The following is a 23,112-nucleotide window of genomic DNA, read 5'->3' on the forward strand; positions in this document are numbered from 1 at the left end:
TCAAATGTCCAGAATGACCTGTTAATTTAACAAGTTCAGGTCAAATATACGTGTTGAAGCTAGGAGAGCCATTCTGTCCACAGCTTCTGGATTATGAAGCTCTGAGTGATTCTTGATAGTACAGATAAAATATCCATCACTCCCGGTACCATTATGGGCCAATCCTGTGCCGTGGTTTTGCCCAGAGAGTGGGTATCTCGAAAATATTGTGGCGGAAAGCATGCTGTGTCTTGCCCTTAACGACGGAGGCAATAAGCTAGGGTTCTGATGACGACAGAGCGGGCTGCAAACTCAACCAAAGTGCAGAGCAAGATGGATTTTCAATTGACTCATGTTGCTGAATGACTTGGGATAAGGAGACAGATGAAGTGTATGTGTGTATTGTAGTGGGCGTGCTCTAGGCCAAAGGTTGAAAGGAGCAACCAGCCGAGGCTCGAAAGAGCTGTAGAAGCTGCTGGTCACTGCAGGCAAATGCAGAAAGCTACAGTTTACACAGTGGTAACTCCAATCAATTTTGTGTAGCGATTTGATTCTCAAGGATGAATCTAGATTGGTGACCATATAAGAAAAAAAACACGACAAAGCTTTACTTAAGAATAAGGCTCTATATACTAAAACAGAAAAAATATATTTCCCTTCCCAAAATCACGCCGGTTATGGTACTTGTACATATACTCTGCAATCCCTCTTGCTCATTTCATTTTACCTCTTCTTGCCTTTGCGCTTGCCAGAGTTGGCGTCTCGGCCCCTGACCTCGCCTCCGGACCGCAAAACGGCGCTCCGGCGCTGGTACTGGAGGACAATGTTCTGTACGGAGCCAACATCGTGCTTGGGTTGTCTGGAAAAAAATAATCGTTAGAAAGCATTCAAGACACCAACGTTAGATCTTTCAGACATCAAAAACGTCTGCATAGGATTATGCAATAGGCGCAAGGCGTGTGGAAAAAATGGCATTCTGGACATGGATCTGCCTGGAAAGCGTAATGGGAAGCATTGAGAAAACTACTAACCTCATGTAATACAATCGTGCCCTTCTAGCACGCTTTTCTCTTCTTTGAACCACTTCAATACCCTCCACATTGGGAGAGTAGATCTTGAACCACATCTCCACGCCAACACGCGTGAGCTGGTTTCGCAGCAGAATACCAGTATCCACACCTCGACGGCGGATGTTCAGGCAGACACCAGCAAAGGGGTCACCATTGCGCTGACGAACCAGAAGGATATCACCGACCTTGGCGGCATCGGAGTTGTCACGGGCGAACATGCGAGTGCGGGCACCGGTGGGGTCAAGCGTGGTCAATTGCGCCGCTGTAACGTCTGAAATAGGCTCTTTGAAGTGCACGCGAGCAGAAGGCGGAGGGGGATAGGTCTTGATCTTTTTAGGACCTAATAATTCAAAGTGTTAAAGTCAGTAATGATTCGCATTAGATGTACTATCTAGGCTGAAATATCTGATTGGGAAAGTATCATGAATAGAAAACCTTTGAGAGGCCTTATTCATGAAGATCAAGGGGCGAAATCTGCGGATCGAGAGAGCGTACCAGCAGAGAGACTTCTTTCAGCAAGCGCAGAGATCCCAATCCGCGGAGGAATCGTTGATGCTGAGGGGGGAGTCGCGGTCGTCAATTGCCGCACACATCTCGTTGATCGGAAGATAGACTTCCAGCAGCTCAGGGGCCGCATTGTCGAAGAAAGGTTCAGGGCCATTATGGCGGCCTTGGAGAGCGCGAGTTGGCGACGAGTGGAGGTGAAGTGATGATGGTACTCCGAACCTCCGTCGATGTTGATTGCCCTGCATGCACGGCATCGCCAAAAAAAGTTCGCTAAATTCCGTCGCAACCCATCTTGTCCATATCCGACCTGCCTGCTGCACCTACATTTTTGGACTTCTATATACTTCCGCAATTAACCTTCTTGATAGTGTTTTAAGGCAAATTGGCTTAAATAATCCTGCTGATTTGAGAGAAGGCTTGATCAAAATGGCCGGCAGAGGTTTGGAGCAGGGTCTTCGGAGCTGGAGGTGCTCCATTACCCCGGGTCAGGTGCGGTCCTTTAGCAGCACGCCGAGATGCCAGAAACACGGTAAGTAGAAACTCCCATTGGAGGGAGCAATCTCTACACTTGAAGAATGTGGTATTTGAGCACCCATGTGTGGCTAATGCAGTTGTCCATTAGGTGCAATTCCCTCCTTCTCTCCGACATCCTCTCCCGAGCTGGACGCTCTTCTTGCCCAATTCCGCTCGAAAGTCTTTCTCCCATCGCATCTTCTAAAGCGACAGCGCGACCTAGTGTACAAGGAAAAATATCGATCATTGGTCAGCAACGATCCTGTGATGGTTACAATTGGCGACGAAAAGTTCCAGCTGGAGCATATCGACCGGACAAAGGATGAGCCTAGCTCACAACAAGGTTTTGCTCAACTCCTTGATCTGATGAAGGAGCCTGGTGACTGGAAGAATCTTCCGGGATTCCTTGAAGGCATGCATACGGCGAAGAGAAAGTTGAAGAAGCACCAGATGGAGAAGATGGTGCGAAGGGCAAACATGATTGGCAGGCAAGGTGTCATTGTGGATTGTGTTCAACGGGTGGGAACCACGGGACTTGCGCTGACAAGCGCCAATGTCGTCCGGGAGATTATGCTGGGAACTCATCTGGAGGCTCAGGAATCCGAGTGGGATGAGCAAGCTACGCTCAAGGCGTTGACCCATGCGGAACAGATTGTTAGCGCACTGGAGGACCCTAAACATATCGGCAAGCAGCCCTTCAAGACTGCGCATATTCGGTCCCAGCCTGCGATCATTGGGGTTGTTCTTGAGCTTGCGGCTGTGCGCGCAGTCAAGCACCTTGACGGGAAAGACGTAGACGGCAAGGTGGCTACCTATGCGGGACGTTTGATGGCAACATGGAATGATGCGAACCTCACCCCTCGCGAGACTTGGCAAGATGCGAACAGGCAACTGCTTGCCTGGGTTCCTGTGCAGAATGCGCTTAAGGCGACTCTAAAGGTGTTGGATTCGAACAGTGAGGTTGCGGTGTGGGCACAGAAAGTGCTTCCTCAAGTGAACCAAGCTCTGGAGCAAGCCGCGGAGATGGTACGCCAAAAGGAGGACACGCCCAGACGAGGTCTCAATGTGTACGAGGCTGTTGAAAGAACAGTTTAAACCTGTTCACAAGCGCTTTTCTCATGTATTATATACTTTGTAGATTTTTTATTCCCGTTCTTTGAAGGCTACATCATGAATCTGTAATCTGGAGGTTTCTGCGCTGACTTTTTCATTTTCGTGAGAAGCCTAATCCCAGGATTCAGAGCGTCATGTCACTGTGACGGAATTTGGAAATATGGGATTTCTGTCAAGTATTCGCAGTGCCTCGCACAACGTTAATTTCGAAATGGTATCGAACGAGCTGAGGTGAATATATGCAATGCAAACTAAATCTAGCTAAATGGACAATCCAACCATCGCTATATGCCTAATGAAGCGCTAAATAGACTAATAGAAGTTTTTGTTACTTTGGAAGATGCGGCAGAGTAAACATTATGCCTTTGCGGAATTGCAGCATCCGGAAGATTTAAATGCTGTAGTCAAACATATGCAAGGGTATGGTCATCCCGGAAGACACCATTCACCCCGAGTGATGCCTCGCCGCCAAAGACAGCAGGACCGCGGACAACAATCTGAACCTTGTCAGCACAATCATCAAAAATTCTCCAAGTAGACAATTTGACATACCTCTCCCTGGGGCTGGCCCTGGTCAAGAGTCTTATGCGAGGGGGTATCCACTACTTTCACCTCAACGGAACTGAGCGGTCCGCCGAAGTGGCTTTGATTGCGAGTGGGACCATTTTCACGTCGGTAGTCATAAAGATTCGTCTGTGCCACCGCGCCCGCGACTTTCTCAGCAGTTAGAGCATAGACAATGCGAGCACCAGTGAAAACCCGTAAGTCATTTAGGTCGCTTGAGCTCAAAGGAGGCGAGTCTGTTCCAGCACGCTCAGCAACGTACATAATACGCAGTTTGCCGGGAGTTTCCCCGACAGATGGACGAGATGTAGCGTTGAAACTGCTCAAAAGGCCAGGTCTTGGCATGACACCTGCTTTGAGAGAACGTATTTGCAGCCAGTGAGAATACTTCCGTAAAAGGGTACTCGATGAACCTTTGGCCAATCTGTGTGCCGCCGCAGCAGTTTCGGCAGATACCGCAATGACTGTGGGCGAGATATTCCTGGTGGCCAACGCCAAATCTATCCCCTTCCCGGCAACGGAATTGAGTGCCACCGAAGCATGGGAATAGAGGGCTGCGAGAGTTAGACTCAACGGATAGCTAGAGCAAAGAGAGTCGACAGGCAGGAAAAGATCCTTGGGATTCAGTCGCTCACGGGCCGGGAGCGAAGTAATAAGGGCGGCGACAGCTGCTGCTAAATTCTACAGCGGATTGTGAGTTGATTTGACTTATATTCGGAGCAAGAAACTGAGAAACTCTACCTTTTGGGAGAATTCTACCAAGCGCTCCTCACTGTTTTTGCCTTCCCAGACCGTTACAATTTTCGTTTCAGAAGCTTCGGGGAGATTATCTGGCAGAGGCAAGTCCTTAGGACCGTTCTCAACCAATTCGTGCCAAATGGAAACCGAAAGCTTCCCCTTCGTCTCTTCGGCCGAAGGATTCCAGTCAATGTGCCTGCTGGTAGCTTCAACCACTAAAAAAACGCTCTTTAAACTTGGACATCTTTCCACAAGGTCAGATAAGGGGACAACGCCGGCTTCAGACACCAGTGTGTCGGCTCCAGTTTGCGCAAGGAGCTTGAACAGCGAAGATGGGCTCTGGTGGTGTGGTATCAAGATAACGGTAAACCCATAAAAAGATCCCGCTTTTACGCCATATTAGCCTTGACTTCCTTCTCGCCCGTAACAGTCTCAAATGATTCACCTACCAAAAATCGTCGTGAGAAGCTCAAGAGAGTTGGGAAGATGAATAGCAACGCGTTTTCCATTGGACGTTTGGACTGAGCTACCAACGATGCTGATGGAACGAGAGATATCGGCAAGATTGTGCTCGATGACCTCTTCTTTCCCAAGTACCGTGAGAATTTTGCCAGGTTGACCAGTTGACTGCCCGGTCTGATCCAGAGGATCCCGGGCCGCTTGCTTCCAGATGTCGCGGAGATCACCATCTCTGCCACGAGCCCATCTTGGAGCTCCTGGATCCTTCACACCCAGGCCCGATTTGAGCGGAAATCCATATGGAGTCTCAACTGAGCGATATGTTGCAGATTCTCCGGCATTTCGGACCGGAGCGGGGGTCGCCTGGCGCGATAAGAGGATAGGATGAAGGTCAGGGTCTTTCGAGAACCACCAAGGCAGTACCACATAGGCAGATATTAGGATGACCAGAATCGTTGTATAAATGCTCCACCCCGAAAGGAGCTCAGCAAACTGAGCGTCTAGCTGCTCTATCTTATTAGGAACTTGAGACATGATAGCCTAGCTTGTGTAGACGTGGATACGATATGCGTGACAATCAATGAAACATGTCTTTCAACGGAGTAAACGAAGCAGTATTAGGCCGTGTATAAATGAAGACTCGCTTGCACAACAAACGCAAGGGCAAAAAAATTGTACAATAATGGGATATGCTGCGGGGCAGAGAAATAACAGACAAGGTCGAGCTTCCGAATCACTTTTCAGCTGTTGTATACGAAGTAAGCTGTGACATCGTACGGGGGGAATTTATATCAGGCGGTGTGCCCGAAAGGTGGCTGTGCTCTGTGGCACAGCAACTCGGTACTCGTACTGTAGTAGGTGGGACGTCAACGGCCAGCAGCGCTAATCATCACCGAGGAAGGCATGCATGGCACAGACCACGAACACACAGCGAAGAAGGACCTCTCGCCCAAAACAATCATCTGTCCCAAGGGACAACAGGGCAATCACGGCCATCGCCTTCCATTCCGGCACAATGCTATAGACGATAATATCGATTCGATTTGGATTTGCATGAGTAGATCTCGTTCCCTCAACAGGTAAGTACGGTAAGTATTTAAAGGAAAAAGTTCCAATCCGGCATTATTTGAGAAAGGTACGTGACATTCGAACTTCCTTGTCCCTCCACTCTGTGCACTTATTTTCCTGCCCGTTTCAAACACGTTCATTGGAAAAGTACGGCCCAGTCCTTCGAAGCGTGTTTATCCACCCAACCTTGTCGCCTTCCCTCTCAGCTGGTCATCTTCGTTGAGACTCAGATACACTGACTCCCTAAAGAATTCAAAATGGCCCCGCTCGCAGCAGCTAGCCCTGCGACCCCTCAAGCCTACCGCTCGCCAGGCTCGGAATCAAAAAACACTCCCACTGGGACATGGAGACATCCTCGATTCGATGAAATTACGCGCCGGCAGAATGCTTCGACGTTCAACGACAAGAGCGTGGCGAGACTTCTTTACAATGGACTAGTTTTCCTAGGGACATTTCTCTTGACTGCCTTGCCTGAAATTTTGTACGTGCCTGTTTGCGCAGATTCATGAACATATCATGCTTACAAGGACATCCAGCCCCCGCGCGTTTCATGCGTTGAGCTTCTTGTCGCCGTATTATTGGTACGCCCTTCTGCTCACGCGACTATTGTTACTCTTCAACATATCCGTTGCAGTCTACCCACTCTTTCGCCGCAAAGATGAATTGGCCGATATACCTTTGACCCCGTCGCAGCGGGCCCTTCTCGGCTTGAACCCCAATTCTGGATCCCCCGCTACGACTCCGGATCAGTACATTACTCCACCTCGTTATCGTCGCTCTTCGACTCCGAGGAGCGGATCTCCTGTGAGTGGCAGCAGCACATATTCTAGTTCACCTCTGTCCGGTCGAGCCAGCTTGAATGCCGCCGGTTCCTCTTATTCGCCATCGCCTAGCCCGCTTTTGCAAAAGGCAGTGAGCAGTGGACAGAGGAATCTCAATCGGCGCTCTAGTTATGGAACTGGATCTCCCTTCGGTGTAAGCTTCAATGGAAAGGAGAGTCTTGGATTTGGGGTTTCGAGTTCACCGAGTCCGACCATTGGCAAGGGAGCCAGCGTGCCGTTGAATAGCCGCTGGTTGTATGAGCGAGGCCGAGCCAGCCCGGCGGGTTATAGAGATCTTTATTCATGAAGTTGACAGTATGCGACGACGCCCATTTTGTATTTCAATTGCTTTCATGTTACACTCTGGCGTCAACTGGCTCATGTTGTAAAAGCACGCGCTCGGGCATGCCTTAGTCTGCTTCCTTACTTTTTTTCTTCTCTCCCTTCCCTTTTCGCTTTGCATGCCACTGGTGTACGGCACGATCTTGCATTTCTACGGATGGGTCCGCCAGAGGCGCTGACCTATATATTGGTAGTGGTAGCATCGTTTATTATTATTATACCTAGATAGAACAATAAACTCACTGGTGATTTTAGCCAAACAGTTTCCCGTCTGGTTTTAGCGATAGCTTGTGATGGTTATGATGCTACCGGCTTCTAACTACAAATTGGGCCAGGGGCTTAGTCACGGAAAATCCCGGACAGCTGGGGACCATGACGAATGGGTCAATGACGCTCGTGCAATAATAGTGAGACATCTTTACAAGCACAACGGTAACTTTATTTTTAAAAACAGTGATATTTTCATTTTAGGAACATTCGGTACTTTGTTGCGTTCCTTCCCTTTCTCACGCTCGTGAGCTCTCGAGCTCAGAATGGGCGCATCGGATTCCAAGCTCGTCTTCAAACAGGGCATCTTCAAATTATCAGAGCCGAAAGTGATCCCCGAGGATGACCCATATTGGACTTCGGTAATTGGGAACTTTGACATGCTTGCCAGAGTACAGTGATCGCTGATGTCTTCTATAGTATTGGGATCTTCCAGAGTCAGCGGAGGATGTATTCAGCTTGTTTGCTCCTGCCGACATTCGGCGTACAAGAGACAACAACTTTGTGAATCTCGAAACCCTCATTCGTGCCGTCTGCACACGGATCTTCCTGCTACGAAATCACCCGTCTTTCCCTGATCCCGAGATCGCCCCAGAAAAGCACATTCTAAATTGCATTCGTGTTCTCACTCGCGTACTTCCATTCATTTATGAGTGCGACCGCTTGGAAGAATGGCAAGATCAGTTCTTTTGGGCTCCACGTAAGCGGCGGAGTCGAAGAGGAGAGCTTGTCAAGGCGGAGGTATTGTTCGACGAAGCAAAACCGGGTGGAGAGAGCCCTGTATCGACAGACCCGCCCGAGAATTTCGAAGAAGCAAAACCTCTAGCTGAGGAGCTGCTAGATACTTTGACTGATTTGTTGTTTTTCTCCGGCTTCACGCTACCACAAGTCCAATCAGGCAAGAATAGGGTCACTTATTCAATATGGCAGAGCGGAGTTGGTTGCAATATGCCAGTTGCGTCGACCAAAGAGTACGAAAGCAATCGGAGTGAGATACTGCGCTTACTGTTGGCCATCACCGGAAAGTCCATGTACACACCTCCAAGTAAGATTTTCCCGGGACATCTCTCAACCATAGATACTTATATTGTTAGACATTCTGCCAGTAAAGGGAGTCAAAGCGATCACATATTTTGCGACCTGTCCGGATAAGCAGGTAGTGTTATCAGTCCTGTGTTCACTACTCAACACAGTAAGTCCATCTCAGCTCTTACTCTACAGACAAAGATTAATTCGCCGTGTGATAGACTCTCAAATACAATCCAGCAAATTGGCGTGTTCCATATGACCATGTTGTCTATCGAGATCCAAAGCAAATCCTAGTCACCTATTGCCTACAATTCTTGCTTGTACTGCTCCTTTACCCAGTGCCGGACCCTGAAAATGGACAAACTCCCAAGAATTTCTACCGTCACTTTTTTGGTCGCCTTCATCGTCCTCAGGATTTTCAGTTCCTTACAGATGGGATGGCAAGAGTGCTCAAACAACCTGTACCTTCCCCACCTTTTTCTTCCCCTTTCTTTGCTAATTAGCTATAGGTTCAAGTTCATTCATCCTATCTTCCCGGAAGCCAAAAGTCGCTAAAGTGGGCCCCGGAGATGATCATGCTCTACTGGGAAGCGCTGCAATGCAACAAGCGCTTTCGGTCTTTTGTCATCGATACTGACAGGGCACATGACTTTGTCATTCTCATCCTATTCTACGCACTGGAGAACAAGAACGACCCTTCAAAACAGGGCATTGTCAGGATGTGCGTCTTCGTGCTTCAGACAATGAGCGTAGAGCCAAATTTTGGTCGCAGCCTGAAGAAGGCGTTTGAGGGTCAGGAGTCTTTGCCCAATAGTGTGCGGGTTCCCAATTTTGTCGGGACATATGCAGACTATCTCGTAATTGTAAGTGCAGATTGTGCAACTAAGAGTCCAAGTGCTAATTGCTCCTTCAGTCCATCTTCAATCTGATCACGGGCAGCAAAGGAAAACTAGACACTATCTATCCAGCGCTGATGGCAATTATCAACAACATTGCGCCATATATTGAGAACCTCAGTCTGTCTGCGAGCTCGAAGCTTCTCCAGTTATTTAATTCCATATCATCTCCGAGCTTTCTCTTAGCCAACGAGACCAACCATGCGCTTTTGCAATCATTGCTTGAGTCTATGAACGCGATTATCGAACACCGATACAAGGGTAAGTAAAGCCACAGCGGATATCAATCCCGAATTACAAATTACTAAGTCACAATACCAGAAAATCCAAAGTTCATCTACGCAGTGATTCGTTCGAAACATCGTTTTGAAGCTTTGCGAACATTTACCCTGGAAAGTGCGCAAGAGGAAATTGGTCGCCTTAACCAAGCTCGAAAAGATCATCGCGACGATCTCACTTCGGACTTTAACGTACGGAATTCTAGACATGGCAACTCGCCGGAAACTATTCGCAGCTTGAATGGCAATAATCAACGTCAAAGTTCTCCCCTAAGCGATGTGCCAGAAGACAGCAACGCATTTGCCATTGGCGATGACGAAGATTTTGACGAAGACAATGAGGCTCATCCACCGCGCTCTCAGGCCTCAGCTCAAGGCTCCCGGACGGCATCGCTTTCCTCTTCAATCGACGACGCCGTACCATTGCAACTGCGTGGAATGTCGGAAAAGGCTCGTGGGAAAATGCCCGTCGGTCAGCCATCATTTTCTCGTCAAAATAGTACGACTAGTATCAATAGTTATTGGACTGCCTCTCACCAACCGACAGGCAATTTTATGCCTTCGGCGGAATGGGTAAGAATCAAGAGTCCCCTGAAATACCGAAAGAAATGAGATATTAACAAACCCATTAGGTTGAAACTTGGTTAGCCGAACTTCCACTTCACACCATCATGACAGTCATCTCAGAAGTTTCTCCACGGCTTCCAGCCCGAGATACCCAGAATTCTTCGGCTGCAAACTCTTCTCTTTCTGTCATTCATGATACTCAAATTCACGGAATCGAACCTTCACCTATCAGAGTTCAGCTATTCGAATGGTCTCCTCTTTCTTTGGGGTGGTATGAATCCTTACTCTGGGGTTTTATCTTCGCTGCCGAGATGGTGGTCTCCAAGGGAACTGTCGGGGTATGGAATGGGACAAGTATCAAGCTTTTCCGAGTCCAAGAAGCACCTGCTGAAGGTCCAACACTGCTCGCGCCACGGGGGGCAGTGGATGCAGTGGGGACCAGTATTGTCCAACGGATTGGCAGTCTCAATCTTGGCTCCACCCAGCCACAGTCTGAGCAAGGCGGAGCGAATGAAAGTACTGGAACGATCAGAAACCCCGCGTCTCGCGAGGCCTGATAAGGGCTTGTCATTGAAATGTTTTGGGCATCTGCACAGCACCTTTTTCTGATTTTATGATTTGATGGAGCATGCATGCATGGCGTAACACGATATCCCATTATCGTCTGAGGATCCGCATATGATTTCTTTTCTATCTTTCTTTTCTTCTTTCAAGTTTTTTTCGCGAAGCTATTTCCACCATAGACATGCAATACAGAAGGAACTGGATTTGGCGATTGTTTATCTGTTCTCGAGTTTTACATTTTGACGCAAATGATTTTCTGGTTCAGTTAAAGTACTTGCACGTGTAGTCCGTCTTGAGATCTGGTTGCGTAAGGAGTAGCTCATAGCGTTTCCAATTTTCTGTCATTTCAGCAATTTTCTTTTGCCAATCATGGCAGGTCGTCCCGTAAATATGGGTAGAGCTGTGCCCGCATTGTTCCCTCCCTCCACGAGCTGTAGATGCCGTGTATGGTCATTATAGAGCTCTGCCCTGATCAACAGTACGGCCGCAACGTTTGCAACCTCCTTCCCTCCATTGAATCGTCGCTATATTCTAGAAGAATAAATCCGAGAGTTGAAGCGCTCAACCTTGATGAAGCATTGTGATGAAAATAAATGATGAGGATCCTTGTCACTGGGAAATCCTTTGTCTCTTTTCTCTTTCTCTTTTCTCTTTTTCATTTTTATCATTTAATATTATTTTCTTTTGTTTATGTTTATTTATAGTTTTTCCTCCCTTTCTCCTTCAATTAGCATTCTGGAGCTAGATATATCAAGTCCTTACCTATCTCGTATAATTGTATGTTTATTTCTATGGCACCGAATAATTTTCCTTGCTTCGAAGTCGAGTCACTATACGTGAATAGATGACTATATTCACTTGCGAAGACCTGACAGGTATGACTCACTACTAGAGCAATCTTATGGATTCACTGATACGTTCCGCCACATATAAATATCATACGATTGTAGGCTTTTCCTTCCTTGTCCAGAATACAGCTTGAGTCGTTCATAACGGTGACGTTGGTCTTTTACTTTGGTCGTTTACAAGTACAGGTTGACACATTTAACCTCGGCTTGACCCCAGACAAAAGCCCCAGCCGAGGCATCTATAGTTCCCCGGATTTGACTAAACCCACCCTGGACGCTCTCCATAACCTGCCACTGGGCCTTTACCTGAATCAACTCCGGCCGTTGTGCCTCGGATGCACCACTATGAGACCCTGGATTACCTACAACTCCGACAAGTCGTTCCGATCACGAGCGCAGGCCTCCCCCGGGCTTACTCTTGACGTCCAACGGGTCATGGCATCCTCTTCTGATCAAATTTCCAACAATCAGCAAGAGATATACGCTCGAAGAGAACAATATTTGCGAATTATCTTTGGGGCTCTGGTAATCACCTCGTCTGCCGTGATCCTGTACTTGATTCCTTGGGGTCACTAGAGCTGCGTCGAGGAAACACTCATACGCTGGGCCAGTATTTTGTCCTTGCATAGCCCGGCTACGATTCCATATTATCTGTTTCGCTTTTTTTTTATATTTTGTCGTGACGATTGTTTATTCAGAATTATCTCAAAGAATATTATTCCTGTCAGCATCGATCTTGATCTCCATTGTTTATCATTCTGCTAGATTGTACGAGCTGGGTTATTCTGTTACATTTGACGAAAAAAGGAAAAGATTTACAAAATGCCGTTCAATACTCTTCTTACTCGGAAACTAGGGATTAAAAGTATGTTTCCCTCTCTCCGGTTCCATATTTTCTACGTCCGGCCTGCAGAATGCGGACGCTACGATAAACGTGTATAATGCAGGCAGAGCACAAAGTGATTCTATGATTCTGGAGCTAATGTCATCGTTCACAGTCCCTGTGGTACAGGGTGGTATGCAATGGGTCGGATTTGCTGAACTGGCGAGTGCAGTTAGCAATGCAGGAGGTCTGGGCATCGTAAGACCTGCCTTAACATTTCCCCTTCTGTGTTTTGTCTCTAGTAGGACTAACGGTGCAATCTTCCTCAAGCTTACTGCCCTTACTCAACCCACGCCTGAAGACCTGCGCAAAGAGATTCGAAAATGTCGCGCAATGACGACGAATCCGTTCGGTGTCAACATCACACTATTACCAGCTCTGTCTCCACCAGACTATGGCGCCTATGCTCGTGTCATTATTGAAGAGGGTATCCGCATCGTTGAGACAGCAGGAAACAGTCCTGGACCAGTCATAAAGACACTGAAAGAAGCCGGCTGCATCATAATCCATAAATGCACTACCATTCGTCATGCTCAGTCGGCCATTAAGCTCGGGGTAGACTTTCTTTCTATTGACGGATTCGAATGCGCAGGCCACGTCGGCGAATCAGATATCACCAACTTCATCTTACTAAGTCGGGCAAGGCAATCTATCAGCATCCCTTTTATTGCGTCTGGTGGATTTGCCGATGGTCAGGGACTGGCTGCTGCATTAAGCCTTGGTGCCGAAGGCATTAATATGGGTACAAGATTCATGTGCACTGTTGAGGCACCGGTGCATCACAAAGTCAAGGAGGCAATTGTAGCTGCGGACGAGACGGACACACAACTAGTGCTTCGTAGGTGGAAGAACACGACAAGACTTTATGGAAACAAAGTTGCCAAAGAAGCCGCCAGAGTTGAACAGGAGTCCACGTCCGGAAAATTTGAGGACGTGGCACCCTTTGTGAGCGGCAAGCGGGGTCGAGAAGTGTTCATCAATGGAGACGTTGACTACGGGGTACGTTTACGCCTCAATGGCCGCTTGTTTCCCTAGATATCTGATTCACTAACAAAGTAAAAATAGGTCTGGACAGCAGGACAAGTCATTGGCCTCATTCATGACATTCCCACTTGCGACGAACTTGTGAAGCGCATCGAGCGCGAAGCCGAGGAAACCATCTCGCGGGCTGCCTCGTTGATGTACGATGGCCACCAACATCTCAAGTCAAAAGAGGGAACAGTGGGTGACAAGACGAACAATCCAACAGCTGAAGTATGGGGTGTAGGCAAGAGCAAGTTGTAGAAGGTGGTTGCAGCTAGACTTCACATCTAGACTCAAAGATTTGATTCGATTTCATTTGCTGTTTCGACTTTTTTGTGAAAAACACTCTCAAGATGTCATGGCACAATTTTGTTAAGGCATCAAGCTCTAGAACAGTCCTCTGCAGTATAAACTTTTCTTTCTCATCTGCCATTTTTTAAATAATAATAGGATACAAAGAGTGTAGATGTGACCCTGATATGAAACGCACCGAATCACGGGAGACGATTAAAATGCGCGATTAACGACGGGTTCAGGTATGAATTCCCTTTCTCTTCGGGAACCTTGAAGAGCCTATATCACTTGACAGAATGCCAAGCAACGACTCACACATGCACTTCGAATATCCCCGAAAGGATCGAAATACATGCTTGAGTTCCCGTGAAGAAGGAAAAAAGAGAAGGGAAGCTGAAAATCAACACGAGAAAAAGCTTGTCTCGTCTGTTCTTGTGTTATGTAATTCATTAGTCATTCCGCATGAAAGTTGCTTCGGAATTACTCCCTTCTAATTGGCCAGATGATGCTAAGCAACCACTGCGCTGAAGGAAAGCTACTTTGAGAGTACTTTACCAAGACGTGTAATTAGAGGAGAGTCAAAGTACACAGGAGTACCGCATGACATAGCCGAAAGTCCGATGGACATCCCATTCCCCAAGATGGATCGTGCAAGGTCCCTCTTCGTTCGAATCTATTTCCTCGTGCCGTGTCGTTGATCGTTGATCGTTGATCGATTGTCGTCGTACTGTCGGGCTTTACGGTATGTTAGCTTCTTCAGCAATTGATCTATTGTCATGTCAATCCCCTTGGTCAAGGGAAGCACTGAGTTGAGCTGACTGGACTGTGACCGACCAGAAACCAAATTCGAGAGGTTGATTGATTGATCAATTGATCGGAGGCCACGAGCGGAAACGAAGCTACTTGAATTGAAATACCGACAAGATGCTGGCCCAAAGAATCGCGCAGCAGTCCCTTCGGCGGAGTGAGTGATTCTATATTTCCTCTCTCTCTCTCTAAATTCCTTTTTGTCAATCATGGAGGAAAGTCGTGGGGATCGAGGTTCAAGGTTTCAGGCTCCCGGAAGGTCATCTGCAGCAAAATAGCGACAGAGCAGGTTTGCGAGACAATATCGGCAAGAAAAAACGGCAGTGGAAAGAGATGACCTAGTGAAAGCTCTGCAGCAGTGGAAGGCACAAATAGGATCTACGGTGGAATAGCATGAGGCATTTCATCTCGGAGAAGATGTCAGGGACACGAAAACCAAACGCCCGCGACGCTGCACGTCTTGACAAACCGAGTACCTGCAAATCATTCAATTGGCGTGCTACATGCACATACGGCCTGCGTACGCCGAGAGAACTTGAAGTCGTCGAAAATTCTACGGACAGTCGCAGCTTGAAGCCATGGCCCAAGCTCGAAAGCCTGAACTCGATCTATGCGACATAATTGGCAAACTGGAAAGAGAGATATATTGATGGGAATATCTGCTAACATGCATGCAAATACAGTGGCCGTTCAGCGCCCTCTTGCCACCTCCATGGCCAAGTTTGCCAGCCCTGCCGCCATCGCAACCAACCAGTTCATTCAGACTAGGTTAGTCTTCACCCTGAAGCTCCCTCAATGGACCCTTTCCCGCTCCCGTCATGCGGAGTGTGTGCCTCAACATATTGCGACTTTTATATGACTGTAACGTGATGCTAACGGCATTCTGACAGACCGGTTGCCACGCAAAACATGAAGCCCAACGAAGCCTACAACATTCTCGTTGAGCAGCGCAAGCACCGCCCCGTCTCTCCCCACTTGGGCATCTACCAGCCCCAGATCACCTGGTACGGCTCTGCTCTCAACCGTATCACCGGCGCCATCTGCAGCGGTGGCCTCTACGTCTTCGGCGCTGCCTACCTTGTTGCTCCCCTCATTGGCTGGCACCTCGAGTCTGCCAGCCTTGCTGCCGCTTTCGGCTCTCTTCCCCTCATCGCCAAGGTCCTGATCAAGAGCAGCCTCGCTTTCCCTTTTACTTACCACTGCGTCAACGGCATCCGACACTTGGTCTGGGACTTTGGCAAGTGGTTCACCAACAAGCAGATCCAGGTCAGCGGCTGGGCTGCCTTTGCTGTTTCCGGTCTTAGCACAGCCTACCTCGCGCTCGCCTGGTAAGGCAGCCGTTCGAAGGGGGTGTATATATTGGTGGATGGTGTGTGATTGATTGAAGAAGTGCTGGACGAGGCGTAGATATATATAGTATCTTTTTTCTTCTCTCGGATTAACGATCCTCTTTTTCTTATTACCAAAGTTCCAAGGAACTATTGCGGGCTGTACGTTATTTAGCTAGCAATGAATAATTATATTCGTTTGGCATTTCAATTCGGTACAGCAATGCCATTTTAACGTGAATAGATGATGAACGAGGGAGTAGTCAAAAGATGAATAGTGGGAAGAATTAATAGATGGGAAAATACTGCATTTCTAAAGGAAGATGGGGTTTTATCGAAACCGCTTTATACAACAACACATGGTAGTCAACATGATAAATGAGATTTGACGAGAAAAACAACGCCCAAAACACCCTTGCAATGCAAATACGTAGTTGCGCACCGCGGCCCATGGCTTGAAAAACAAAACGACTAGACCATTGGCGAGTCATCCATGAGTTGAAAATCCACCACGACACTGGTGGTTTCAATGGCAGAAAACGAGGAAATCGGGGGAAACGGGGAGACGGAGGACCGGATGAAAGAAGAAGCACAAAAGGGACAAGAATTATCTCCTGCCTCTTCCACCGCCGCCCATTCCGCCCATTCCACCCATCATACCGCCCATTTGCTTCATCAAGCTCTGCATATCCATACCCGCCGGCAGGGAGGGCATGCCACCACCTGCACCAGCGCCACCGCCGCCACCGAGCATCTTCATCATAGCGCCGATATCCATACCGCCTGGACCAGCACCGGGCCCCGCACCTCCGGCACCGCCACCCAGGCTCTGCATGCGTTTCTGCATGGCGGCCATCTGCTGCTGTCTGTTGCCGCCGCCCATGGCGCCCTGGGCGCGCTGCATGTTTGCCATGTTTCCCTTCATCTTCTTGGCCATGTGAGCCATCATGCGGTGCTGGCTGAGGAGGTCTTCGACTTCGCGGACGGAGGTGCCGGAGCCGTGGGCGACACGGGTGATGCGCGTGGGCTGCTCGACGAAGACTTTGCCGTCGGAGTCAAGTTCCTTAATGGTCATGCTGTCGCAAATGTAGATCATGCGGCGCAGCTTCATGCTGCCTTCTTCGTCGTCCATGCTGCCCATCATTTGACTCAGGCCGGGGACCATGCCGGCCATTTTGGAGAGGGGGCCCATTTTCATAATGTTGGATAGTTGGTCGCGCAGGTCGCGGACAGTGAAGACGCCTTCGGCAATGTGCTTCATTGTGTCTTTGTGGTCGAGTTTCAGGGATTGCACGTGGTCCACGAGTCCTTGCATGTCGCCCATTCCGAGTAACTTGCTGATGAATGCTTGTGGAGCGAAACGCTCGAGGTCCAGCATGTGTTCGCCTGTACCGATGAAGACGATGGGCGTGTGTGTAGCTGCGACACTGTGGTAATTGTTAGTATTGATGGAAGAGAGGAGAGAGTAGGAGGAGGAAGCAGGAATGAGGAAGAGCAGACATACGCAGAGATAGCACCTCCTCCGCTGGCGTTGCCGTCGGTTTTGGTAATGATAATGGCTCCAAAGTCGGCAGATGCTTTAAATGCTTTGCTCTGTGCTTCGGCTTGCTGTCCGATACTCGAGTCCAGGACCATGATTGTCTGATCGGGCTTCACGGCTCCTTGGATCTGAACCATTTCGTCAAAGAGCTCTTGTTCTTGCCGGTGCCGACCACTGGTATCTACAATGATGATCTCGAAGCGCTCCTTTTTGAACTTTTCCACACCGTCCCGTGCAACGATGACGGGATCTGTCTGCGTGAGCGAACCATAGTAGGGGATTTTGGCCTTGGTTGCGTTCTGCTTGAGCTGGTCGAATGCTCCGGCTCGGAAAGTGTCGGCGCAGACTAGGCATGCTTTAAATCCACGGGTCTGATACCATCGTGCTAACTTTGTACATGTTGTTGTTTTTCCAGAACCTTGCAGACCGACAAACATGATCACGTTGGCTCGGCCTTTTTTGGGCTTGAATGGCTCAGCGTGAGGATCCACGAGCTTGACAAGTTCATCGAAGACGGCCTTGAAAAGTTAGTATGAATAATCGTATTGCCAGTTGTGCTTGAGATGAAGCACTTGAATACCTTTTGGATTATGCGCTTCTTGTTGACTCCAGCGGGGAGCTCTTTGAAATTGACAGACTGCTTGATAGACTTGCGCAGGGTGCCTACAAGCTTCACGTTCACGTCGGCTTCGAGGAGAGCGGAACAAATCTCTTTGATCATATTATCAAAGGCCTGCACACACAATACAGTTAGTAGAGCACTCATAATGCATCATTGCGTGCATATATTCTTGCCTTCTCGTCCAGCGTGGCCGATCTTGTGAGATCGGACACGGCGGAGTTGATCCGCCGCCCCAAGTCTTGAAGAACCATGCTGGCAGTGGGCGCACAGTCTGAAAAGGTAAATTGTTGTCTCCGGGAATAAGACCAAGGATATTAATGAGGAGATAGATTGATTTATTGTTCCATATGTGTTGCTTGGAGTGTCTGGACCTCGAGGGGCGATGTGGGATGCAGAATGATGGATTGTCATTGGTCACCGGCATCTGCCGCTCCCCAAGACAAAAAGTTCCCAAGAGAATCATAACTGGACGATACAGCAACTACAACAAAACAGAAATCTATACCCTGCGCAAATTCATACATAATGGCTCCCACAGCCGCATACAAGAAGCGCAAGGTCGACGAGGGCATGAAGGGCAGAGTGACCTCACGCCCGTCAAAGAAATTTAAGAAGCAAAAACGCTACGAAAGCGATTCCGACGACAGCGAAGAGGAAGAACCTGAAAACACCGACTTCAAGCCCGTGACCTTGGAGGATTCGGACGATGAAGTGAACGATGACGCTCCGGCTGATGAGTCTGATGGCGCCGATGATGCTGCAGGAGAGTCGGAAGGCGATGATGAAAGTGATGCGGAAGAGGAGGGTTCAGAATCCGAAGCCAGCGATGCCTCCTCCGATTCGGAATCTTCACGAATTCAGTCCAAGAAGCGCAAGCGGAATGATCCCGAGGCTTTCGCAAACTCCATGACCAAGATTTTGGGCTCGAAACTTTCCACCTCAAAGCGTGCCGACCCTGTCTTAGCCCGGAGCAGGACTGCTGCGGATGCCGCCCATGAACTCTCGAACTCTCGACTGGAAGCCAAAGCGAAGCATAAGATGCGCGAGGAGAAAAAGGCTCAATTGGACCGTGGCCGTGTTAAGGATGTGTTGGGACTGGAGTCGGCTCCCGCAGAGGGCGGAGAAGTGTCTGTTGCCGAAACAATCGAGTTGGAGAGACGCCTAAAGAAGACTGCCCAGCGTGGTGTCGTGAAGCTTTTCAACGCTGTTCGAGCAGCACAGGTCAAAGCGGAGGAGATCGCCAAGCAGATGCAGAAGGATGGCACTGTCGGCGTGGCAAAAAGAGAGGAAAAGGTCAATGAGATGAGCAGAAAAGGTTTCTTGGATCTTATCGCCAGCGGAGGAAAGAAGGGCTTGGGCGCCGATATTGAGGAAGCCCGGTAATGAAGAGGATGCACATTTTCGCATCATAAAAAGTTTCATTTTTTTTGCGTTTGTCGCTTGGGAAAAAGGTTATGGTTGGAGGTGTTATATGTCGCATATCGCATGGCTCCTTTTGTCTTGGTCATTGTACAGTACGGATCATTTTATCACAAGCAATACCCTCATAGAATGAAATGTCCGAACGACGGGCAGCAATTCCTCATGCCATATCAAGACCGCAGATTGAACTTTTGATCATGTCTCATTCCGCCTAGTCGCTATAATGTCTAACAAAATATGCTGCAAAATGCTCCAGATCACGCCAGGCAGCAGAAAGAGGCGCCATCCAACAGATTAAATATTATACAGTGACTCAATCACATACTGTCCCCGTCAACCGTAATTGCAGGGCTTAGGTCTTGCTGAAATCGCTGGCCTGCAAGTTCCGAGTCATGCTGGGCAGCTTGACTCGAAGCCCGTCGTACTCAGGCTTCATTATAACTTGGCATCCCAGCCTCGAGGTCTCAGTCAGACCGAAAGCGAGGTCGAGCATGTCGTTCTCGTCGTCGTCAGGCTCGGGCATCTTATCAAACATCTCCGGGTCTTCGATGATAACGTGGCACGTCGAGCAGGCGCAAGATCCACCGCATGCACCTAATAAATGTTAAAAAGATGCTTTCAATAACTAGGGTGAGAGAAAAAGGCTTTTTGCAAACCTTCCATTTCCAGGTCATTGGCCTGCGCAATGTCGAGGAGGTTATCTCCCTCGGCCACCTCAAAGTTGTGCTCGTCACCGTCCTTGTCGACAAAAGTTACATGGATCCTGTAGAAGTAAACTAGGTCAGCAATTAAATGTATTAAGGCTCGAAAGTCAATGGCATACTCTTCGCCAGGCTTGGGCGGAGTGACATGGCCGTGTGCTGCGGCAGTTGTGGCCGAGAAGCTGCGGCGCCCTGCCGCCTCCTTCAAACCAGCATTGCGCGGAAATCTCAAGACATTCAATCGCGCAGAGGCATTCTTTGCCACCTGATGATATCTCCGGTGCGAAAAAGAGGAGGAAATTGAGGTGCGATCCAGCGCAATAGATCCCCGGATGTAAGATGACGTCCGTAAACCGCCCCGCAGAGATGAAATTCCCGCTCTTGACAACGACATGCCGACAAAAGGAATAGACGCCCCAAATCACAGAAAGAACCAATTAGTCTTGCTTCCAAAGGATTGAGAAGCAAGCTATGCGCAAGGTGAGATCACCGGGGGAGTGGTAGCAACAGCAATCGTCACAAGAAAAAGTCGAGTGTTATGGATTTAGGCGGACGATGATTTGACCAGAGAGAGTCAAGCGAGAGAGAAAGGAAGAAAGAGAAGAAACATCTCGGACTTTACACCTTCTCTCTCTCCGAAATCACCGAATTTCACCTACTTTCTCGCCACAACTCTTCAACATTTGGTCGAAGCAGATAATTTAACACTCTGCTGCTATCGCCATGGCTTCTTCTTCACAAAGAGAAGGCCCCAATCCTCTACGGCCATATTACATTCCTCCATCGCTGGGACTGCCACCGGGAGCTTCAATCTCACAATCACCTTCTGGGAATATTCCAGGAAAGAATGGCGCCGCAGCTCCACCAGCCAGCTTTGGCACTTCTGCACGAGACATTCTCTCCGACCTTGACTACTCAGAGTATCTTTCCGACTCGTCGCCGTCCGCTGGTGAGATGGCACGGGACATCTTAGATCAAGCTTTATGGAAATACACGAGCATCCTTCTCGCACAACCTTTTGATGTCGCAAAGACGGTGCTTCAATGTCACCTTGCATCATCAGGAGCAAGACCATTAGTTTCTGGACGTGGATTTTCAAAAAGCGATGCGGAGGACATTGGGCTCATGCCAGACGTATGTTTGCATTTCAATTATCGCAGAGCTCATCCGGGCGTCGGCTAACCAAGTTTTTGTTGATGATGATGTAGTCAGGTGCAGAAGCATCTGATGCAGAGGAAGACAGCGACGAGGAACCTTCTTATTTCAGCTCTACCACACCAGACACATTACAAACATCTTCATCTCGCCGCCGAAGACATGTTACCGACCGAGCGGGCTATGTCATTCCGCCCGCCTCTCAACGACTCCCCCACAAGCTCGAATTACGACGCACAGATGCCCTCCTCGAAGTGATTTCTCAGCTGTGGTCAAAGGAAGGCGCATGGGGTGTCTGGAAGGGTACAAATGCGACGTTCATCTACAGCGTGCTCGTCAGGACCATTGAAAGTTGGACGCGCAGCCTTCTCTCCGCTTTATTCAACGTCCCAGACCCAGGTCTGCTTTTCGGAGCCGACGTAGGTGGTCTGGACGTGCTCGATAGTCCATATCCGCTTGCTTCCCTCGGTGTAGCCATTGCAGCAGCCGGCCTAGCTGGCGTGATACTGGCACCTCTTGATATCGTGCGCACGAGGTATGAAAGCCCTCTACAGCCTTTTTCAAATCACAACACCGCTAACTCAACCCCAGATTGATTCTCACCCCCACAACACATGCTCCTCGAGCACTTCTTCCCTCTCTGCGCTCTCTACCGTCGCTTTCCTGCCCACCCAATCTCCTTCCCATTACTCTCCTCACATCCACCATCCCCACCTTCATCACGACATCCGCCCCGCTCTTCCTCCGCTCCAGAATGGGCATCGACCCCATCCTTACTCCCACAACATACGGAGTCGCTACATTCTTCACTTCCGCCGTCGAGCTCTTTGTGCGACTACCCCTCGAGACCGTCCTGCGGCGCGGCCAAATGTCCGTACCTCTGGGCGGCAAGCGGCCTGCCGCCAGTGAAGCAGTCGTCGACGTTGGCCCCTACCGCGGCGTCATTGGCACCATGTGGTCCATCGTCAAAGAGGAGGGAGGTGCCCCGCAGGAAATCGTCCCCGGTCCTGCCGGCGGCCCTGCTATCCGCCGTGACCGAGCCGGCCAACGTCGCGGCCAGGGCGTCGAAGGTCTCTGGCGCGGCTGGAGAGTAGGCATGTGGGGTCTTGTCGGTGTCTGGGGCGCTGCGGCCCTTGGAAGCGTGGGTGCGCGCGCCGACGAATTTTAAGAGTACTGTGTTAGCCTCTCAATTTCTTCTCTCTCTCTGTGGTGTCTTGGTATCAACACAATTTCTCCCACAATTCTCTCTTTTTTAACCCCCTTTCCCCACTCTTTCATCCCTCACATTTTTCACCTCTCGCACTTCCCTTTCCGCTCGACTCCTCGCTCTTCTCTTTTTATCCCATCCGAAAATCATAGCATCTACTCGTATTCCTTTCCCCTCCTTTTTTTGCGTTTCCTTGTCTCATCACGCACGCTATACCTAATTGTGCACACGGCGTAATTGAATTTCCGGAGGGCGTTTCACCGGCGTTTGTTGTTTTTTCCCTCAATTTATTTCTTTTCCCTCAATCTATAAGTTATCTTTTACTTAAAGTACCTGTGACTTGTTACTTGTTACTTGTTACTTGTTCTATATTATGACTCTCTCCAACCAATGTATAATTGTATATCATAACCATGACACATCTCTGAACCTCTACACATTATCGAATATCATACCTCTGTATTACTCCATGTCTTTTCTCTATCGTAGATGATATTATTCGTATTT

General features: G+C 48.9%; 11 protein-coding genes across 11 annotated transcripts; 7 read left to right on the forward strand and 4 right to left on the reverse strand.

The window, feature by feature from the left end:
• Positions 1–417: 417 nt before the first annotated feature.
• L228DRAFT_249961 (hypothetical protein) lies at positions 418–1,785 on the reverse strand. Its single transcript, XM_018333206.1, has 3 exons — positions 1,545–1,785; positions 1,011–1,389; positions 418–838 (listed from the first exon to the last, which is right to left on the reverse strand). Exons 1-3 carry the CDS (start codon positions 1,708–1,710, stop codon positions 703–705), a joined length of 681 nt encoding a protein of 226 aa, XP_018185845.1. The 5' UTR covers positions 1,711–1,785; the 3' UTR covers positions 418–702.
• Positions 1,786–1,839: 54 nt separating this feature from the next.
• L228DRAFT_249962 (hypothetical protein) lies at positions 1,840–3,492 on the forward strand. The gene is made up of 2 exons (XM_018333207.1): positions 1,840–2,085; positions 2,179–3,492. Exons 1-2 carry the CDS (start codon positions 1,983–1,985, stop codon positions 3,162–3,164), a joined length of 1,089 nt encoding a protein of 362 aa, XP_018185846.1. The 5' UTR covers positions 1,840–1,982; the 3' UTR covers positions 3,165–3,492.
• On the reverse strand, positions 3,223–5,685 carry L228DRAFT_249963 (hypothetical protein). The gene is made up of 4 exons (XM_018333208.1): positions 4,934–5,685; positions 4,488–4,870; positions 3,735–4,427; positions 3,223–3,679 (listed from the first exon to the last, which is right to left on the reverse strand). The coding sequence occupies exons 1-4, from the start codon at positions 5,475–5,477 to the stop codon at positions 3,587–3,589; spliced, it is 1,713 nt and encodes a 570-aa protein (XP_018185847.1). The 5' UTR covers positions 5,478–5,685; the 3' UTR covers positions 3,223–3,586.
• Positions 5,686–5,864: 179 nt separating this feature from the next.
• On the forward strand, positions 5,865–7,422 carry L228DRAFT_249964 (hypothetical protein). The gene is made up of 3 exons (XM_018333209.1): positions 5,865–6,078; positions 6,261–6,492; positions 6,548–7,422. The coding sequence occupies exons 2-3, from the start codon at positions 6,269–6,271 to the stop codon at positions 7,137–7,139; spliced, it is 816 nt and encodes a 271-aa protein (XP_018185848.1). The 5' UTR covers positions 5,865–6,078; positions 6,261–6,268; the 3' UTR covers positions 7,140–7,422.
• A 285-nt stretch (positions 7,423–7,707) lies between these two features.
• On the forward strand, positions 7,708–10,768 carry L228DRAFT_254011 (hypothetical protein; the record flags this gene model as incomplete). The annotated part of the gene is made up of 8 exons (XM_018333798.1): positions 7,708–7,803; positions 7,862–8,486; positions 8,536–8,633; positions 8,689–8,931; positions 8,980–9,333; positions 9,384–9,627; positions 9,688–10,217; positions 10,277–10,768. The coding sequence occupies 8 exons, from the start codon at positions 7,708–7,710 to the stop codon at positions 10,766–10,768; spliced, it is 2,682 nt and encodes an 893-aa protein (XP_018185849.1).
• Positions 10,769–12,445: 1,677 nt separating this feature from the next.
• L228DRAFT_213478 (inosine monophosphate dehydrogenase) lies at positions 12,446–13,790 on the forward strand (the record flags this gene model as incomplete). Its single annotated transcript, XM_018329986.1, has 4 exons — positions 12,446–12,488; positions 12,622–12,704; positions 12,777–13,505; positions 13,572–13,790. The coding sequence occupies 4 exons, from the start codon at positions 12,446–12,448 to the stop codon at positions 13,788–13,790; spliced, it is 1,074 nt and encodes a 357-aa protein (XP_018185850.1).
• Positions 13,791–14,491: 701 nt separating this feature from the next.
• Positions 14,492–16,141, forward strand: L228DRAFT_249967 (cytochrome b560 subunit of succinate dehydrogenase). Its single transcript, XM_018333210.1, has 4 exons — positions 14,492–14,565; positions 14,661–14,787; positions 15,314–15,398; positions 15,521–16,141. The coding sequence occupies exons 2-4, from the start codon at positions 14,748–14,750 to the stop codon at positions 15,960–15,962; spliced, it is 567 nt and encodes a 188-aa protein (XP_018185851.1). The 5' UTR covers positions 14,492–14,565; positions 14,661–14,747; the 3' UTR covers positions 15,963–16,141.
• A 62-nt stretch (positions 16,142–16,203) lies between these two features.
• L228DRAFT_249969 (signal recognition particle protein) lies at positions 16,204–18,472 on the reverse strand. Its single transcript, XM_018333211.1, has 4 exons — positions 18,294–18,472; positions 18,079–18,231; positions 17,463–18,016; positions 16,204–17,385 (listed from the first exon to the last, which is right to left on the reverse strand). Exons 1-4 carry the CDS (start codon positions 18,369–18,371, stop codon positions 16,566–16,568), a joined length of 1,605 nt encoding a protein of 534 aa, XP_018185852.1. The 5' UTR covers positions 18,372–18,472; the 3' UTR covers positions 16,204–16,565.
• A 133-nt stretch (positions 18,473–18,605) lies between these two features.
• Positions 18,606–19,709, forward strand: L228DRAFT_249970 (Rrp15p-domain-containing protein). Its single transcript, XM_018333212.1, has one exon. The coding sequence runs from the start codon at positions 18,646–18,648 to the stop codon at positions 19,501–19,503; it is 858 nt and encodes a 285-aa protein (XP_018185853.1). The 5' UTR covers positions 18,606–18,645; the 3' UTR covers positions 19,504–19,709.
• A 26-nt stretch (positions 19,710–19,735) lies between these two features.
• On the reverse strand, positions 19,736–20,805 carry L228DRAFT_232877 (ferredoxin). The gene is made up of 3 exons (XM_018330609.1): positions 20,366–20,805; positions 20,199–20,305; positions 19,736–20,136 (listed from the first exon to the last, which is right to left on the reverse strand). Exons 1-3 carry the CDS (start codon positions 20,635–20,637, stop codon positions 19,895–19,897), a joined length of 621 nt encoding a protein of 206 aa, XP_018185854.1. The 5' UTR covers positions 20,638–20,805; the 3' UTR covers positions 19,736–19,894.
• A 74-nt stretch (positions 20,806–20,879) lies between these two features.
• On the forward strand, positions 20,880–23,039 carry L228DRAFT_249972 (mitochondrial carrier). The gene is made up of 3 exons (XM_018333213.1): positions 20,880–21,377; positions 21,452–21,933; positions 21,990–23,039. Exons 1-3 carry the CDS (start codon positions 20,967–20,969, stop codon positions 22,564–22,566), a joined length of 1,470 nt encoding a protein of 489 aa, XP_018185855.1. The 5' UTR covers positions 20,880–20,966; the 3' UTR covers positions 22,567–23,039.
• The last annotated feature ends 73 nt before the right edge of the window (positions 23,040–23,112 follow it).

This window comes from Xylona heveae (genome assembly GCF_001619985.1).
Source record: "Xylona heveae TC161 unplaced genomic scaffold L228scaffold_10, whole genome shotgun sequence".
Classification (NCBI taxonomy): Eukaryota; Fungi; Ascomycota; class Xylonomycetes; order Xylonales; family Xylonaceae; genus Xylona; species Xylona heveae.

Bases quoted from the DNA above. Each gene is read 5' to 3' on its own strand.
- L228DRAFT_249964 (XM_018333209.1), top strand. From the start codon at position 6,269: ATGGCCCCGCTCGCAGCAGCTAGCCCTGCGACCCCTCAAGCCTACCGC. The intron at 6,493-6,547 runs GTACGTGCCTGT...AAGGACATCCAG, and splicing joins ACTGCCTTGCCTGAAATTTT to CCCCCGCGCGTTTCATGCGT.
- L228DRAFT_249963 (XM_018333208.1), bottom strand. From the start codon at position 5,477: ATGTCTCAAGTTCCTAATAAGATAGAGCAGCTAGACGCTCAGTTTGCT. The intron at 4,871-4,933 runs GTAGGTGAATCA...ATGGCGTAAAAG, and splicing joins GCTTCTCACGACGATTTTTG to CGGGATCTTTTTATGGGTTT. The intron at 4,428-4,487 runs GTAGAGTTTCTC...AATCCGCTGTAG, and splicing joins TGGTAGAATTCTCCCAAAAG to AATTTAGCAGCAGCTGTCGC.
- L228DRAFT_249972 (XM_018333213.1), top strand. From the start codon at position 20,967: ATGGCTTCTTCTTCACAAAGAGAAGGCCCCAATCCTCTACGGCCATAT. The intron at 21,378-21,451 runs GTATGTTTGCAT...ATGATGATGTAG, and splicing joins ACATTGGGCTCATGCCAGAC to TCAGGTGCAGAAGCATCTGA. The intron at 21,934-21,989 runs GTATGAAAGCCC...ACTCAACCCCAG, and splicing joins CTTGATATCGTGCGCACGAG to ATTGATTCTCACCCCCACAA.
- L228DRAFT_249962 (XM_018333207.1), top strand. From the start codon at position 1,983: ATGGCCGGCAGAGGTTTGGAGCAGGGTCTTCGGAGCTGGAGGTGCTCC. The intron at 2,086-2,178 runs GTAAGTAGAAAC...GTTGTCCATTAG, and splicing joins GCCGAGATGCCAGAAACACG to GTGCAATTCCCTCCTTCTCT.
- L228DRAFT_249967 (XM_018333210.1), top strand. From the start codon at position 14,748: ATGCTGGCCCAAAGAATCGCGCAGCAGTCCCTTCGGCGGA. The intron at 14,788-15,313 runs GTGAGTGATTCT...ATGCAAATACAG, and splicing joins GCAGCAGTCCCTTCGGCGGA to TGGCCGTTCAGCGCCCTCTT. The intron at 15,399-15,520 runs GTTAGTCTTCAC...GCATTCTGACAG, and splicing joins AACCAGTTCATTCAGACTAG to ACCGGTTGCCACGCAAAACA.
- L228DRAFT_232877 (XM_018330609.1), bottom strand. From the start codon at position 20,637: ATGTCGTTGTCAAGAGCGGGAATTTCATCTCTGCGGGGCGGTTTACGG. The intron at 20,306-20,365 runs GTATGCCATTGA...TTACTTCTACAG, and splicing joins CCGCCCAAGCCTGGCGAAGA to GATCCATGTAACTTTTGTCG. The intron at 20,137-20,198 runs GTTTGCAAAAAG...AACATTTATTAG, and splicing joins CAATGACCTGGAAATGGAAG to GTGCATGCGGTGGATCTTGC.
- L228DRAFT_249970 (XM_018333212.1), top strand. From the start codon at position 18,646: ATGGCTCCCACAGCCGCATACAAGAAGCGCAAGGTCGACGAGGGCATG.
- L228DRAFT_249969 (XM_018333211.1), bottom strand. From the start codon at position 18,371: ATGGTTCTTCAAGACTTGGGGCGGCGGATCAACTCCGCCGTGTCCGAT. The intron at 18,232-18,293 runs GCAAGAATATAT...TTGTGTGTGCAG, and splicing joins CGGCCACGCTGGACGAGAAG to GCCTTTGATAATATGATCAA. The intron at 18,017-18,078 runs GTATTCAAGTGC...TAACTTTTCAAG, and splicing joins AGAAGCGCATAATCCAAAAG to GCCGTCTTCGATGAACTTGT.
- L228DRAFT_249961 (XM_018333206.1), bottom strand. From the start codon at position 1,710: ATGGCCCTGAACCTTTCTTCGACAATGCGGCCCCTGAGCTGCTGGAAG. The intron at 1,390-1,544 runs GTACGCTCTCTC...TTGAATTATTAG, and splicing joins TGAAAGAAGTCTCTCTGCTG to GTCCTAAAAAGATCAAGACC. The intron at 839-1,010 runs GTTAGTAGTTTT...ATTTTTTTCCAG, and splicing joins GCACGATTGTATTACATGAG to ACAACCCAAGCACGATGTTG.